Source organism: Talpa europaea (genome assembly GCF_964194135.1).
Source record: "Talpa europaea genome assembly, chromosome: 7".
Taxonomy (NCBI): domain Eukaryota; kingdom Metazoa; phylum Chordata; class Mammalia; order Eulipotyphla; family Talpidae; genus Talpa; species Talpa europaea.
The window spans coordinates 117,764,152-117,780,826 of NC_140074.1; the positions used below are offsets into that span (position 1 = coordinate 117,764,152).

The following is a 16,675-nucleotide window of genomic DNA, read 5'->3' on the forward strand; positions in this document are numbered from 1 at the left end:
AACAGCACCTCCTGTATTTCTGTGCTTCTCAGGAAGGGAACTAATGTTACTGCTCCAGTGAGCTGGGGTGGTTCTTGCATCAGAACTACAGATTTCCCTTGGTCCCACCAGCAGTGGCAACAAAGGGGTCCCTTTGATGGCAGCACTAAAAGATTAGGAGGCAGAGAATGAGCCAGTGAGATGAACCCTGGAGACTGGTAAGAGATGGTGCAGGAGGAAGGGGATAGCATCAAGTTACCCAAGAGGCAAACTCCTTAAACTGGGAGGGGGTGTCTGGGAGGGAGAACACTACCATAGCCAGCGTGGAGAAAGCCTGGAGCGATTGTCTTTCCTCCTGTGCTCTCTGTCACTAAGGATGCCAGCTGTTGATGTTGATGTAAATATTGACTGTCTACTTTAGTCAAGCAGGCTAGGTCCAAGGGTTGATAAAGCAGAAACTGCAGTTCCAAATTCAAAATGAGGTTTTTTTTGGCATTTCAGTCACCTCTTTTGAGCCTGAGTTTTTTCCCCAATTTATATTTGTGCTTGAGTTAAGTGACTTCTTAAACTCCCTATGGTTACCTGTATAGCTAATGCCTTATGTGGTTTTGGTTTCTTTTAAAAATAGTGCTCTGTAGGCTTAAGCATGCGGCCTCCCTAGGAGAAAGCACGGAACAGGCACTGCTGACTTCCATTCGTCCCTGACATCTGTTTACAAGCAAGTGTCCAGACACAGACATGGTTTGTGTTGACTGCTCTAGCTGCAGGGGGAGGATTTGTTAGAAGCAGGGGTCCAGCCTTTGTTCCCTGGAGCAGGAAGAAGAGTCAGAAGTTAAGACAGGTAGGACTTTCTGTCGGGCCCAATCTGCACCCTTTTGAACAAGTTGTCTTTGGAATGAGTTGACTCCTGGCCTTGGGGAGGGGAAGTAGCCAAGGATCTTTCATTCAGCTCTTTGGGAACACCTAGGACTTGGACAGGACTTTGGCCCCTAAAAGCTAGTCGCCTGATGTTTCACTTGATGGAGCTATCACTCCCAGAGCCGAGGATAGACTGTTGGTGGGGTACCTCTTCACAGGGAACTTTAGAAACCACTTCTTGTTCTTCAGTCAAGGAGGAAGACTTCTGAGCCTCAGCTTCTTGGAGACTTGAATCTGTGGCTAAGCTAGTTCCTGTTCCAAGTGCTGAAGGCCCTTGGAGTCCTTTGACACCTTCCAGAGAAGTATTGGCTGACTTGCTCACCTCGGGGTGGGGGCTTTTGCTTTCTAGAAGGAAGCTCCCTGGAGGCCTGTGGACTAAAAGGCAAGGCGGTTTCTCAGGGGCTGTAGGAGAAAATATTTCTGTCTGAGTGCCTGTTAAAAGCAGGAGGTCAGATTCCTCAGAGGAGGCTCCAGTTCCCTCCCAAGGACAGATGTCTGCCATGGTGCCCTTTATTTTATTTCCTTCTGGATTTGTGATTTCCCACTGACACAGCTCTGCCATCTTGCTCACCATACTTCTTGCTGCACAGAGACTGACTTTGGGCTGGTCGGTGTCTGGAGAGTCTTCCTCCCCATAATCTGTGCCTTCCCGAAGGCAGACTGTCTCCTGCTCTCTGCTGACCTGGGCCACTTCTTTTGAAAAGTGTCCTTCAGCCCCTCCAGATCCTGCCTTTTGAGGGAACCTCCTTCCTTGTTCTTGGGAATCTCTGTCCACCTCTTGTTCCAGTTCTCCTGTCTCTTCTGCTTCTTTACTCACTTCCCAAGGGCAGATTTCTGCTTTCTTGGTAAAGGGAGCCTCTTCTGCTTCCCATGGACACACCTGGGCTCCGCTGGTCCTCATACCGTCTGCTGCCTCAGAACTGCCTCTGCTTCTGTCACAAGCTTGTGGAGCTGCTTGTGGAGACAGACCCCCACAGTCCTGGCTCTCCTGGAGACACCCAGCCTCCTGCTTCCTACCTGCCCTCTCTGGCATTTCCTGAACTGCCACAACTTTGGGCTCTGGTTTTTCTAGGGCTTTCCCCTTCTCTGGAGAGTCCCCTTTCCCATGGTGTGTTGACAGCCCTCTCCCAGGGAGTCTCTCAGTGTCCTCCAAGCAGAGGGTCTCAGCTCTGTCACCACTGTCAGGTGCAGGCACATCCAGGGCAGGAGCCTCCACTGCACATGCCTCGGCCGTCCTGCCCTCCACACTGACCAGTCTCTGAGAGCCAGCTTCCCCTTGCTCAGTGCTGGAGAGGGAGCCTGCGGGAGCCATGCTCTCCGCCTGGAACTGGATACTTTTTTCTTTCTCGTCTTCTGCAGTGAATTCTCTGGCTTTTGAAGGAGCTTTTTCTTGTGTTACATGTTCTGGGATCCCTCCATTCATCTGTGGGTCCTGTCTCAGGTCTTCTCCCTCAGATGCCTCGTCACTCACTTCCAGGCAACAACCTTCTGCCCCTCTGTTACTCGGGCTGGGCAAGTCTGCAACCTTGAGGACCTGGGCTCGAGGTTCCTTCCCCCAAGGACCAATAGCCTCCTGGTTCAGGCTCTGTTTTTTCTCCCACTTTGATAAGTCTTCAAGGGAGGTGAGTTGCCCCTTTTCTAGAGTCTTCTCCCTCTGCCCTGCTGAGTCACTCCCCACGCCTTCTTCTAGTCCCTTCCCAGTAGCCACTTCACTCAATTCCCAGGGACAGGTCTGGGCTTTTTCACTGGCAGGCACTTCCTCCACTTCCCAGGGACACACCTCGGCCTGCCTGTACCCCACACGGTCCAGTTCCTGAAACCCAACTTCTGGTCTGCCAGTGTCTGAATGCTGAGAGGAGCCCCTTGGACCCATGCTCTCCCAGGGACAACCCACCTCCTGCTCCTGCGCTGGCCTCTCCGGCTCCTTTGGGGCAGGAACAGCCACCTCGCTGGGTCCAGGAGCTGCAGGAGCCTTTCCTACGTGGTCTGGCATCTTGCTAGTGGCCTCAACTCCCAAAGCTCTCTGCTCCCCTGCTCCAGTGCCCGCCTCCCAAGGGCAGATCTCTGCCTTCTCACCAGGCAGGATCCCCTCCACATCCCACGGACAGATCTCTGCAATTTTGCTTCCCACAAGGCCTGATGCCTGGAAACTGGCTTTGGGTCTTTCTCTGTTTTGAGCTCGTGGTGGGGAGAAGCTGTCAGGGTCCACACTTTCCCAAGGACAGACTGCTTCCTGCTTTTCCCAAGTAGTGGCATCTTTGATTCCTAATGTTCCAGGCATTTTCTCCTTACCCTCTTGAGAGTCTTCTCCTGATGCCCAACCCGCTGTCCAGTCTTCTCTTATTCTTTCACCTACCTTCCAGGAACAGGTCTCTGCCCTGGCAGGTGTGACCCCTGGCCTGAGATTTTCCTGTGGACATCCCTGAGTGGCTCTACTTCCTCCCTGGCTGAGGCCACCAGCTCTGGATGAAGCACTGTCTAGACATGGGCTGGAGTGCCCAGGGGCTGTGTCCTCCCAGGGACACGCTGACTCCTGCCAGTGACTTAACTCTTGCGCTGTTTTCCCAGTTTGTCCCACCTTCTCTTCAGAACTTCCCATTCCCTGGAGAGATTCTCCACCCGTCCCGTCACCCAACACTTCCTTCCCGGCTACCTCGTCACCCAGCTCCCAGGGACAGATCTCTGTTTTCCTGACAGCACGAGTGTCCCCCGCCTTCCACGGACACACCTCCACAACACTAGTGCTCAGACACCCTGGGTCCCCAGTGGTTCTTGGGACCTGAGTGGAGATTGCTGAGGGGCCCCGGAAATCTGTCCTCTCCCATGGACAAAGAAACTCCAAGTCTCCATCTGATTTCTGTTCTTTGCAGAAGAATGTTTTCAGCTTTTGCTGGGATAGTCCTGCATTCTCTACCTCTCTAGCCTCCATGCTTCTCCCTGCCTCAGACCTGCCCTTGGTTCTGTCACAGTCCGGAGGGGACAGACCCCCAGGACCAGCATTCTCCCAGGGACATACTGCCTCCTGCCTCTTGACCAGCCTTTCTGGCTTCTTCCGAGCAATAGCAGCCACATCTTTGGGTTCTGATTTTTCTGGGGCTTTCCCCCTTTCCTCCTGAGAGTCCTGTAGATCTCTTCTTAATGCCCTGCTCTCAGGGGTTCCTTCACTCACCTCCCAGGGGCAGATTTCGGCCTTGTTGCTACTGTCTGGCAGACAGGTTTCTAACTCAATGGCTTCCCAGGGGCACACCTCTGCCACACAGCTGTCAGCACTGCCCAGAGACTGCCGGCCAGATTTGGACAGTTCCTGCCCACCTATGGGGGCTGCTTTTGCTCGCTCAGTCGTTCTGTCCCCTACTGTGTTCTGCCTGACTTGCCTCAGTGGGGCAGGCCCTGCTCTAACTGCTCTCTCAGCTCTCTCCTCCCCTAGGCTCTGGGGTGTCCTCCTGCCTCTGTCGTCTTGTTCCCTGCTACCCTCCTGGTGGCAGACCTGGAGCATCCTGCTGGTGTGAGCGTTCTGTTGGTTTTGGAGGGACTCATCATCACTGGGGGCAAGGGCAGTCTGCTTACTCACTGCCCTGGGCCGGCCTGGCCTGGGAGACTGGGGGCATGCCCCCGCACCCTCTCCTGATGCTCTGCCCTTCTCCCTGCCAGGGACCACCTTCCCACTCTCCTTCTCTCTGTATGTGCTTCTAGAATGGGTCAGAGCCTTGATGGCCAGTCCCAGACTGCGCATGGATCCCTGCTGGGTCTTGAGGCCGTGGGATTTAGAGATGATTTTGGGCCTGTCCTCATCTGTCTGGAGGTGCCCATCCCCTACGTCCATCCCATTCTCCTCACCCCCTCTTTTCTCTGCAGCAATGGAGAGGGCCCTCCAGAGCTTGGCCCGAGCAGGAGCCAAGGAGTGGTTGCCTTGCTCTGGCCCTGAGGGGTCTTTTCGAGCCACATTTTCTTTCTTGACTGGCAGTTCTGCATCCTCCCAGGGGCAGATGTAGGTGAGTACACTGGGGCCTTGAGGGGATACTGGAATTGGTGCCAGGCTAGGGCCTGGGGCTGCCATCAGAGCTGGGGCCAAGGTGGAGGTGGGAGACAGCGTATGTGGTTCTCCTAGGCAGGGCCCAGACAGGGCCAAGATGGGAGTGGGGACCTGGTGCATGATGGGTGGGTGGGGTGATCTTTTCACAGTATCCTCTTGAAGCTTCCCAGAGGGAGGGGGGCTGTCCACACTGCTGCTCTTGGCAGGGGAAAGTGGGGCTGACAGGGGAGCCCCTTGAGCTTGCTCGAGCCTCCTGGCTGATGGCCTCCACACTGGGCTGGCCATGGCCGCCTCTGCCGTCTTTCTCTCTTCTTGCTCCTTTGCCTGCCTATAGGTCTCCTCTAGGAAGGCCTGGCTAGCCACCAGTAAGGCCTTTTCCCTGGAGCCAGCCACCACGCTGAGCGACTTCTGCAGCGAGGTGGGCGGGGCCCTGAGGAGCTTCTCTCCAACTGTCAGATTGTGGGCGCTGATGGACCTGAAGCCCAGGACAGGGGGCTCCTCCACCGACTCCCTGCTCTCTCTCGAGGCTTTCTTGGCCAGCTTGCTCCTCAGCAGCGAGTTGAGGAGAGGCAGGTCCTGCTCCCTGCCCTGGTCATGCTCATAGGTGCTGCGGGACTTGCGGAGGGCTGGTTTCCACTGGGGCTCCTGGAAGCTGGAGCTGAGGAGCCTGTGGCGGGAGGAGCCAGGCATGCTGCTGCGCCCTGGGGAGTCCTGGGAGTGCTGCCAGGCCAGGGCCTCGGGGAACTCAGCCAGGTACCTCATGAAGGAGCGGCCCAGGCCCTGTCGAGAGCCGCCCCGCTTCTTGGGCAGGTGGGGGTTGTTGGCAGCCATTTCCTTGGTCTTATAGGCCTCTAGCTGGGCATAAAGCTTCTTCAGCTCATCCTGAGGGGAGGGAGGGAGGAGAGAGGAAATCAGAGTTGACTGTGAGGTGGACAGTCAGCTCTTTCCATCCCTGGCAGAACTGTTCTCCCCCTCAGTCTTCATTTAGATCATTTGCCCCAGGGGGATCTCTTTCCCATCAAGTTAGGTCCCCTCCCTGTGTTTGTAGCTCAGGATTCACCTTTCCATTGCTGCAAGACCAGTGCCAGTCTAGTTCCTGCCTAACCGCTTGGCCCCAAGGATGCAGGGTGCACCCTCATCGCTAGAGTGGGTGGGAAATGGCCAGCGGAGGGGATAGAAATCTGGGTTTGAGGCTGCTGCCATCATGCGCCTTAGGGTTATTTTCTTGACCTCTCTGAGCCTCTGCCTCTTCTCTAAAGTTACCATAACTGGCTGCCCACTCAGCCTCCTTGAGAGGGGGATATGAGACTGATGGGACAAGGGGGCAGGGAAGGGCCATATTTGGGTATAAATGATGAAACGGGCTTTGAAAGTGTTTGATCCTTTGGATTCCAGAGCTAGCATAGGGAGAGTGGGTTGACTTTGCTTGGAAACTTGGAGGAGGGAGGGGCCTTTGCTGTGGCACTGAGCCACTCAGGCCTCCCTGCTGGATCAAAGGTCTCAGTTCAGTCCACACGCAGAGGGCAGAGGTGGGGGAGGCAGGGAAGGCAGGGCTGAGAGGGTGATGGGGACGGAAGGGGGATGAGAAGAAGAAGCAGTTGGGGCAAAGAGGGAGTTTGGATATGTGGATGAGTCAGGGGGAGAGGCCCAGGGGAGGCAGATGGCTTCCTGAGGTCGTTCCTTCATCTCAGATTTCATGACACATGGGCTTAGGCCGCCAGATCTCCTTGTTTTTTACCACTGGGCCTTTCCTTGGCGTCCCTGAGTACAATGATCCACTTAAGCAGCAAAATCAGAGAGGATGCTCTCCCGATGTAAGACTCAGGAGGAACTCCCCTTTTTCTATGATCTGCCAGGTCCAGGGAAAGAGGATCCATGCGTGGAAATCCCTGGTCACCACAACTGCCAGATCCATCAGCCCCAACAGGGCGCTAGGGTCACCAGCTCCCCAGTGTGCAAGGGGATGAGGGTTCTTAGTCTGGCCCTCATGACACCCCTGCTGTGTGGGACTGGAGGACGCCAGGTGTTGGAATTCCATTAGCTGCTTTGCCTCCAACTTGCCTGCCATGTGCAGCACAGGAATCTGAGCTCTGGGGCTTTTGGGGTCTTTCCCCTTGGTTGGTGTGTGGCCTCTGTTGAAGAGTCAAGGGTAGGGTTTAAGGTAATGGCAGAGAAGTGGGGGAGGCCAATCTTAGAGGGAAGGCTCGGAGCAGGGAGGTGGAGGGGCAGTGCTCTTGCCCAGTCCATAAAAGTATCTAAAGGAGCAGGGAGGGCAACACACACCCGAATGTCTCCAGGGTCCAGGCTGTGCTCACTCCAGGCTGAGGCGATGCTGCTGTTGAGGTAGGAGCCTGAGAGCTGCAGGTCCAGCTCGTCCTCACCCGCCTCATCCACCATCTCCTCCCGGGAAGGCGCCCCAAGCTTCCGGAACTGGCCAGGGTGGGCATGATGGGAAAAGACTCACCTTGGCCACCCTCCTCCCCCGCACTCCTCCCACCCGCCCAAGGAAGTATGTCTTTCCTTGGGGAATCTTCACCTGCCTCTCTGATTTGGAGTTGTGGGGGGTTGAACAAGTTTTGCTCCCCCTCGATCTCCTAATTTTCTGTAGATCAGGCATTGGGGAGAAGGTGTGGGGTACTCCATAATTCCCAGCCATGTCCTACAGTGTCCCCTTCTATCTCTGTAGCTACATTTAAGTGGATTTTTGGAGTCCACTGACCTTCCAACAGTGTTACAAGGATCCCGCCAGCACTACCTCTTATTACATTTGCTCAGGCATTGGAGGCAGATAATAGCTTTCTCCCAGTCCCCCACCCCTCTGTGGACTCCTTGCTTAGAGGCCGGAAGCTCTCCCCAGATGTCATCCTTGCTCTGACCTGGAGGGGGCGCTGCAGCAGCAATAGCGCCACAGTGCCCTTTAAGAAGGGGCTGGGATCAGCCTCCATTCAGAAGGGGGAGACTCACCTTGGGGATGAAGATCAGAGCCAGAGTGACAGTGACGGTGATGTGGGTGTGAAAGAAGAAGAGGAGGAGGGTCCAGTCCGGGTGTAGGGAGGGAACCAGCACAAACCTGTGGGAGAGGAAATGTGAACTGTGGGTGCCAGCAGCTGCTTCCCCTCTCCTGTCACACTGGCTCAACAGTCCTGATCTCTAGAGATACTGGGTGGAGGGTGGGGCAGGCGCCCTTCTCCCTGCTGTCTCTAGGATCCAGGTCCCTGCACCCCCTCCAGACTACTCCAGCTCACCTTCTCTGGCTGCCTGTAGCACAGACCTGCTCACAACTGTTCTGAACTGCCCTTGGGAGGGTTCTGCCATCCCCAGCTGAGCTGCTGCTGGGATGGCTGGGGCGCAGGGGAAAGAAGATGAGGAGAATTGAGCTTGTGTGAGGAGGAGGGTGTGGGGTCCTGGATAGTGGCTTAGGGAAGACTTAGGAGTGTGGGGGCTACGTCCCCTTCTTGGGTGTTGGGTGAGACATGGGGCACAGAAGGGAATCCGTGTGGTAGGAGAGAACGAGGGGGGTGACTTCCTCTTCTTGCTGAGGCACAGCAGTGCTGCAGGGCTGGCTGTGGGATGGAGACCTGGGAGAGGTGAGGAGGGCTCCGGTGGGAGGAGTCATGGTAGGTGGGCTGTCCTTACCTGGCTGCATGGAAAGCAGAGGAGAGCAGCAACTCATTGTGCAGGGCGATGCCCAGATGGCGGGGCTCGTGGAGGGCCGCAGGGACAGCCCGGCCAGCGTAGCAGAGGAAGCTGCCCCAGCACAGCAGCAGCATCTCGGCTGTAAGGAGGTAGGGAGGGACAGCTGGGTACCACCCCAGCAGCCACGCGTCCCTTTCTTTGTAGGGGGGAGCGTGAACCAGGGGCCCAGGTACCATGCCGGGGGGGGGCCAGGGCAAGAGGACCCACGGAGGTGCCAGGCTGGGGGTCAGAGTGAGGCTGTGCTCAGTGGAAGCAACTCACCCACGACCATGACGTAGTCCCAGTGGCCGTGGTGACAGAGGTGGAAGCGGCGGCCTGCAGGAGTCTGGCCTTGGGTCACCAGAGGTGTGTGCTGGCCTGGTTCCAGGACCCCTGCTGTCCACACCAGCAGGAAACCCAGCACTAGCAGCAGGAACAGCCCCAGTCGCTGAAGCAGCCGCCTGCTGCTCAGGTGGGAAACTCGCTGTGCCATTTGAGATAGAAACAGCTGGAGCACCCTGCAAGAGCGTGCATGGTGAGGTGGGGAGGAGCGGCAAGAGCAGGCCAGGGCCTTGGCTTCGCCATTTCTTCCCTCTCTTACACACACCTCTGGCCTGTCCCTTCCATGGCTGGCGACTTCCTCTTATGGCCTAATGCAGGGAATGGTTACAGTGATGGGGCCAGGTCCTGGGGCCACAGGGGAGCTAATGAGGGTCTGATGCTGAAGAACTAACTCCACTCCATAACCGAGCAGGGGTGGCCTGGGATGAGCAGTGCAAGAGCAAGGTCTGCCGTAGCACCTACCTATAAAGCTTGAGGACAATGGTGCCATAGACGATGGTGAAACCCAGTAGGCGGACCCAGCGGAGAGCGATGCAGCAGAATACGCTGGGTTTGAAGTACAGGATGAAGACCTGGTGGGGCGAGACCAACGCAGCTGCTCTGCATTGCATTTCCACTATGTGTGAGGCTGGTGCTATGCACCTTGCTAACCCTAACAACCTTGCAATGGAGGCATCATCACCTCCATTCTGCAATAGAGCAACTGAAGTATCAGAGAGGTTAGGTAACTTGTTCTAAGTCACACAGTAAGGTGATAGATCTCTTTTAACTCAGGACTGTTTGGCTGCAAAGCTCACTAGACTAGTCTCCCATTGGTGGCTATGAATAGGGGGAATTTGAGGTCTTTGAAACCCCCCAAGAGGGGCAGAAATTAAAAAAGGACTCCGGGATTTGGAGGGTGCCAGATTGGGATGGTGGGGGATCCTGGGAGGTAGAGTCAGCCTGTAGCCATAAACTCACAGGGAAGTAGAGCAGCAGGGATCCCAAAAGGATGGTTTCCAGCAGAACAACTCCAGATGCCCGGATCCTCTGTGAACCCAGGAAAGAGAGGCATGTAAGGAAGATAGAGCCCAGACAGTGGTGTAGGAGGGTCTCAGGCCTGTTTAATGGTCACTCGGTGGCTCTGGGCTAAAGCTTCACCTCCCCCATTCTGCCCACCATACCCCCCCCCCCTTATACCCAGCACAGGCTCTTAATGCCATCAGCACTAAGCCTGGCTAAGACCAAAGTTTCACGTGACTGGCTGCCACACCAGCCCCATGCCCCTCCCAGTCCCAGCTGGGCCTAGCTACAGGCCTGGGCTCAAGCCAGAGGCTGCAGGAGCGAGAAGGGCTCTCATGCATTGCATCAAGCTTTGCTTTGGGTCAGACTACTGTAGCCCATGTCAATAACACCTTCTTAAAAAAAAAAAACAAAAAAAAAAACAAAAAACTCCTTCTTTACCCCATAAATATCCCATTAACCTTCAAACCTGGCTAATGGCTGCATGGGAAAGTCTTTCCCATTCCATCTCAGGCAGGACAACTGGATCCCTTCTCTGAGCTGCTGCAGCAATCAAAGCACGCCTCCCTCCTCAGCCCTGTGTGTTACTTTATTTACGTGTCTGCTTCCTCCCTCCACTGGAAGCTGCATGAGCATCCAGATCATTTCCCTTGGTGCCTACACAGTGCATTTTAAGTCCAGTGTCTTCACTTTACAGAAGAGGAAACAGGTCTAAGGTGGGGAAGTCATGTGTCTAATGTCACACACTGAGTTAGATTAAGAACAAAGACCAGATGCCATTTCTCCTGAGTTCTAGTGTTAGGTAGTCCCTGATGTCCAATTGATGCCAGAGACCCCAGGTGGGCGGGACTCGTGAGCAGGAGAGAGGTGTGGGCCTTCCTTGCCTTGCTCCGGCGGTAGCGGTAGAAGAGCAGCATGCTCAGGAGGACGGCGAGCATGCAGCAGGCCTGGCAGGCCAGCACCAATGCCCGCAGCACCAGGGCCTCCTCCACCAGGCAGGGGGTAGCATTCGTGCAGCTGGTGCAGCCCTTGGGACATGGCTGGCACCGCAGCAGCCTCTCTGTGCTGCCTTGCAGGGACCCAAATTGCCCAGTAGGCTGGGTGGCGCTTTCTTCTAACCCTATAAAGAACAAGATGGGGCAGGAAGAGGGGTGTGGTTATATACCGAGATCCCAGCCTTCTCTCCCAGTGGTCCCCTTGCCCCCCTTCCTGCCTTCCTGTGGTCTGTGGCCCTTGGGATATAGTCTGTAGGGGCAGGAATAAGATAGTGGGTACCCCCAGGGGAGGCAGGAAGAAGTGATGCAAGGCCAGGGCTCATTTCGAGGTCAACTTGCAGCACATCAGCATGGTGCAGGCTCTTTCTCAGAAGGCACAGACACCCCCAAATTGGACTCTGCCTACCTTTCCTGATTCTCTCTCACTTTCTGCCCTTGCCCCACAAGTTTTCCTCCCACTCTCTCACCCCAATCAGCTTTTCTTCCCCAGATGCCCTCTCCAACCAGCCCAGCCTGGAGAAGCCTTGCCCGGCCCTCACAGTCACATACCCCCGGAATGACTTGCCCCGTAGAAGCCAGGTCGGCAGCGGCAGAGGTAGCGGCCAAGGACAAAGCCCCAGCCCTCCAGGGGGACACACTGTGGGCAGGACACACATGATAGGCATCTATATGGGACTTTCCCCCTGGGAAGAGATGGAGGGCCCTTCTACCTTCCTGCCATGGCACTTGGGTCCACACAAGGAACCCCACCAGTGGTACTCCCTAGACCTTGGGAACCCTCCCTATCCCAGAAACCCCACTCTTAGCCCCCACTGTTTCCTCTCTTCTCAAAGAGACCCCCAAGTAGAGTACCAGGACAGACTGCCCTTTTTTTCAGACCAACAGTGACAGGAACCTCATAGGTCTCATTGCCCAGTGCCCAGCTGTTGCTAGAGCAAGGTGCTGGAGGGAGGTGGAAGTGGGGAGAACTCCAAGCCCGGTCACACCTTGTGTGCCCACATCCTGCTTCAAAGGGTTCCCATCAGCCTCCCTCTTTGGTGCACAGGTGGGTTGAAAAGGTCTCCATGGGGGAGCAGCTTCCTCCATTAGGGACCATCTGGCTTCAGCACAGGACTGCTTTCCCTTGCCTTAATGCCAGGTAATGCCAGGCTGGTGGGACGCCAAGGCCAGCTTTTTATTCTATCTCCACTCATTGATATTTGTGCAGCAAGGGACAAAGCAGACCTCAGAGCTGGGGACTTGAGTGCGTGGATGAGGCCATATCTGCTGTAGAGAGAGACTAGACTAAGAACTGCCTTCTATGGGGCAAAGGAAGGGGTTAACCCTGGGCAATCCCTACCTAGCCCCTGACTTCACCTAGAAGGCTAAGGAAGGCTAGAGGGTGGTCTAGCTTCCTCTCTTGGTCCAGCTTCCTCTCTTGCCTGGTTCACTGGAAAGGGCACTGTTCCTGCCAATCTGCACACTCAGGTGGTGTGTGCTGGGAGACATGAGGGTGGCTGGATTTAAAAGTGGACAATGGGGGCCTTCTCCATCTCTGGGCTTACAGCTCCAAACATGTGTGCCCTGAAGAACAGCAGATGCCCAAACCACTCCCCCACCCTCCACCTCCCAGCAACCTGCAGGCTCGCCTGGGCTTCGCTTCAGCTCAGGAACAAGCATGCAATTAGTGTAAGCATGGCCTGAATTAGTTCTCTGGCTGCCCAGTGCCCCAGAACTGGGCTTTTAGGATTATCAGTCAGTGCTTTCCATTATCCACATTTTCTCACATCTGTGGCTTTGATTCTGCCCGCATCTGGCCTGGGTTCCATCACCTTCACAAGTTCCAGTGCTCTTTGAGTTCCTTCTTCGATCAGATTCCTCCTACACCCCTACCAGCAAGTTCCCGTATTTTAACAATCACCAACAGAGTATCTTTCACAGGCCAGAGGGAGCCCAGCACTCTGTTGACATGGAGAATATGATCCAGGGGAAGGAAAGCAGATAATTAATAGGGGCTCAGAAGGTGGTCCCGGGGAGGGATCCTGGAGCACCTGGGGAAGGCCCTAGAAGGGAGAGGAAACAGGGGGGCACATTGAGATGTCAAAGGAATGAAGGTGGCTCTCTTAGGTGGGGGATGGAGATAGGCTGTAAGTGACTTTTAAAAAGCCTGGTATCTCGGGCCTCCCCGGTGGCGCAGCGGTTGAGCGCTGGGTTGCGAAGCTGCCCGCAGCCTCTACAGCGCCGGTTCGATCCCCAGCTGCTCCCCGGCCACCGGAGGAGGGTCCCACTTGGCGCGCAGACCTCTCCTGCCGCCCGCTGCCCCCCTCAGCAGTGTACTTCGGTCCTTCTGCCTGCTCTGCTCCCCGCTCTGGCTCTGGTGAATTCTCTCACCCTCCCGCGCTTCTGACTGGACCCAGTGCTTGTATGTATGTATGTATCAATCAATCAATAAATAAATCTTTTTAAAAAAAAAAAAGCCTGGTATCTCATCTTGTTTTCATCCCTGAAATCCTGAGAGGCTGGTGTGCCTCTGTCAGCTGCTCCTGGGAGGTGGATGGTGGCAGTGATGGGAAATGGGGAGGTCAGCAGGACCCTTATCCTTACCTGGGTGCTGTTGAGTTCACACATGTGTGTGTTAGCGTACCAGCCCGGGCCGCTGGCACACTGGTTGACGTTCACACTCTGAAGGTCTACGTCCATCTGCACCTGCCCCCTAGGGCAGTGAATTAGCAGTTAGCGGTACAGTGAAGGATGCCAAGGTGGACAAGTGCCCCTGGCTCCTATGCTATGGGACAATGCAAGCTTTGCACACCTTAGCACAGTGACTGCAGTGTGCTGATAGAGAGCACACACACGTATTTCATTTCTCTAGTGCTATTAACCCTCGCTGTCTCTGCAACAAATTCCTTCCTTCTAGATCGCATCCTACTTCCCTCAACTTTCAACATCCTATCATTTCCTGGGTCTTATCATAGGGAACATGTCAAGACATATGGGAACTGGAACTCTGATGAGCTCTCTGAATTTTCACACTTCCCCACTGCTTGTACATACACACACACATACACACACACACACAGACCTCAGCTATTAAATACCCCCTCATTCTGCCCAAATCAGACCTGAGTTGATCACAGCAAAGAAGATATGGACTGGAGCTCTTAGCGGCCTGACCTAAGGGCTCCCAACCCTGCTTTAGGCTGAGTGGAGAGAGAGCTGGCAAGGAGCCTGTCGGTCTGTCGGGGAACCTTTCTGGGGACAATGAATGGGGACACATAGCTGGAAAAACAATGCTGATTGTTGAAAGCCTAGTAGTGTTGTGCCCGTTTGTTGCCTCCTTTCCGTTGGGACTCACAATCACTGTTTACGCTGGCCGAGGCAGGAGGTCAGTTACTTAGGGACTATCACCGGCCCCTGGGGCAGGATGTGCAGGACTGAGGGACCTACTTGATATAAGTATATAGGCCTGGGCATGACCCTGGGGAACCCACTCAACTCCTGGACAGTAAGGGCAGTTCCACGCCTCTCCCCAAGAATGTCCTTCCCTTGGAGGAGCCTCCTTTTACATCTCTTGATTGCTAGAGAGCAGTGGGTTTAACTCAGGGAGTGCCCACCTTGCTCCTCCCAGACAGCTGGTGCATGGCTGTCACAGCCATCCAACCATACCCTCTCCTGCCTCACACCCACTACTCAGGTCTGGGGGTGAGATTTATGCCCAGCTGTCCCTAAACACCTGCACACATCCATATGTGCTTGCCTCCATGTAAATGGATTGACTCAGACACAGTATGTACACCCACACCTGTATGTGTTAACACAGTTACAGTTTCCCAGAGTTCGCTGCAAATATACACAGCTGAATGAAAATACATACATCTGTGCCCCTTGACACACATGTGTTTGCCAAATGGTACATGCACATCTGGCTAAGTTTTGCCCCTACAACCCACCTGCATGAATGCATCCAATCCTGACCAACCCACTTACCTGACCTCTGGGCTGAGGTCTGGCGTGAGTCCATAGAAGGTGGTGGACAGCGTAATAAGCCAGCCTGGACGGAGCCGGCCCTCCTGGCATTCCAGGAAGGGGGGAGACAACCTCACATGCTGCATGTCCCCCACATATCCATCCCCCCGTGGCCACTTGGGACTTCCAAGGCTCCCTAGATCGTTGGTCAATACCCGCTTCTGCAGAGCAGGGGTGTCTGAGCCTCCGGTTGGACTCTCCCGTCGTCTGTTCTTGGACAAGTCCTGAAGGATGGTCTCCTCTCCCACTCGGGTGGCTTGTAGGGCCAGCTGCAGGTGGCTGGCCCCAGGCGGAGGGTTAAAGGTCAGCAAAGCCCGATATGCCCTCAGGTCCCCCTCGGCCACGCTACGGATGAGCGCCTGGTACCACTCCATGTCTTCCTCCACGCTGGACTCTCGGATGTCGTTGGCTTGGAGCAGCATGTTGAGGAAATTGGCAGCCTGGGCAAGGGTGACCGCTGCCTTCCATAGGATTGGGGGGAGCCCTAACCTGGCTCCTGCACCCTGGGCTTCGTAGTGCTCACTGCAGTTAGCCCCCGACAGCTGCTGGGCATCTCCAGAGTAAAGAAAAGCCAGGGCTGCCTCAGCCCCTTCTTGGGGCAACCACCTGGGCTCAGATCCTGGCTTGACTTGGGAGGACAGTGGGGGCAGAGAGTGGAGGGGCCGTGGACCCCCCAGAGCCCAGTCACAAAGGAAACAGCAGCCCAGCAGCCCCCAGATGGAAGGGGGCATAGCCACTGGCCTGGTGCCCATGCTCAGGACAGTGCTCAGGGACCTGCGTCCAGGCCACCCGGTGGCTAGGTGCTCAGGCTAGGTGGCTCAGGGGAGGCCAGGCAGAGGTTGGTTGCAGTCTGGGGCTGCCTCCAGACCTCTTCTCTCTCCCTCCCTCTCTCACACACATGCTCCCTTGCCTGTTTTTTTCTTCTCTGTAACGTCATCAGCTGGCTTCTGGATGTAGGCATGAGGGCTCTGCCTCCTCCTCTCTCTGTGTGCCCCCCATCCCAAACACTCTTAGCACACACTCTTCCCTCCCCCTCTTAGGCCTCCGCCCCCCATTCCCTACCCCACATCTGCTCCAGAGAGAGCTAGATGGGAGGGGAGATGAAGGACCTGTCATTCTCTATCCCTCTTTCCCCCCTCCCTCTGCCCTTTGCTCCATTAGGAGAACTGGGCAAATCCAGGATGGGGCGCCATAGCAACTGCAGATGAGCTGCTGCCCCTCTCTCCACCCCTTTGCTTCACTCAGCCTCCTGGCAGCAATTGCAACAGGCGTGATAAAGGGCCAAGCTGCCTCTTCTGGCAATGTGCTCTGGCTGCCTGTACCCTTTGACTCTGTTCAGTGAAACTGGAATTTGAAATTGGGGATGGGAGGTGGGAAAGGGAGCCTGATATAAACACAACCGATCTTTGTCCAGACTGAGAGTCTATAAAGTGTTTTTCGTGTGCCTCGTCTTAATGACTCTTCCCCACAACTGTGTATGGTGAATATTCTCATCTCCATTTCCCAGATGCAGACACTGAGGCTCAGAGACTCACCCAAGGTCACATCACTGCTCGCTTTGAAGGGAAACTCACACCCCAGAGATCTAACACCCCTGCACAGGCCCGAAATGTCACCACCATCACCCTATTATCAATCTCAATGGCCTCGATGAAGCCTCACCACAGAGGAGAGCTGCAGCCTGGTCTCCAACTCCCCATCCAGGAGAGCCTTCTGCTGCTTCACA

General features: G+C 55.4%; 1 protein-coding gene across 1 annotated transcript; it reads right to left on the minus strand.

The window, feature by feature from the left end:
• Nucleotides 1-736: 736 nt before the first annotated feature.
• GPR179 (G protein-coupled receptor 179) lies at nucleotides 737-15,701 on the minus strand (the record flags this gene model as incomplete). The annotated part of the gene is made up of 12 exons (XM_084237975.1): nucleotides 737-786; nucleotides 1,915-5,812; nucleotides 7,214-7,360; nucleotides 7,895-8,000; nucleotides 8,567-8,705; nucleotides 8,888-9,123; nucleotides 9,410-9,519; nucleotides 9,908-9,976; nucleotides 10,834-11,069; nucleotides 11,494-11,581; nucleotides 13,528-13,636; nucleotides 14,911-15,701. 12 exons carry the CDS (start codon nucleotides 15,699-15,701, stop codon nucleotides 737-739), a joined length of 5,979 nt encoding a protein of 1,992 aa, XP_084094101.1.
• Between the last annotated feature and the right edge of the window lie 974 nt (nucleotides 15,702-16,675).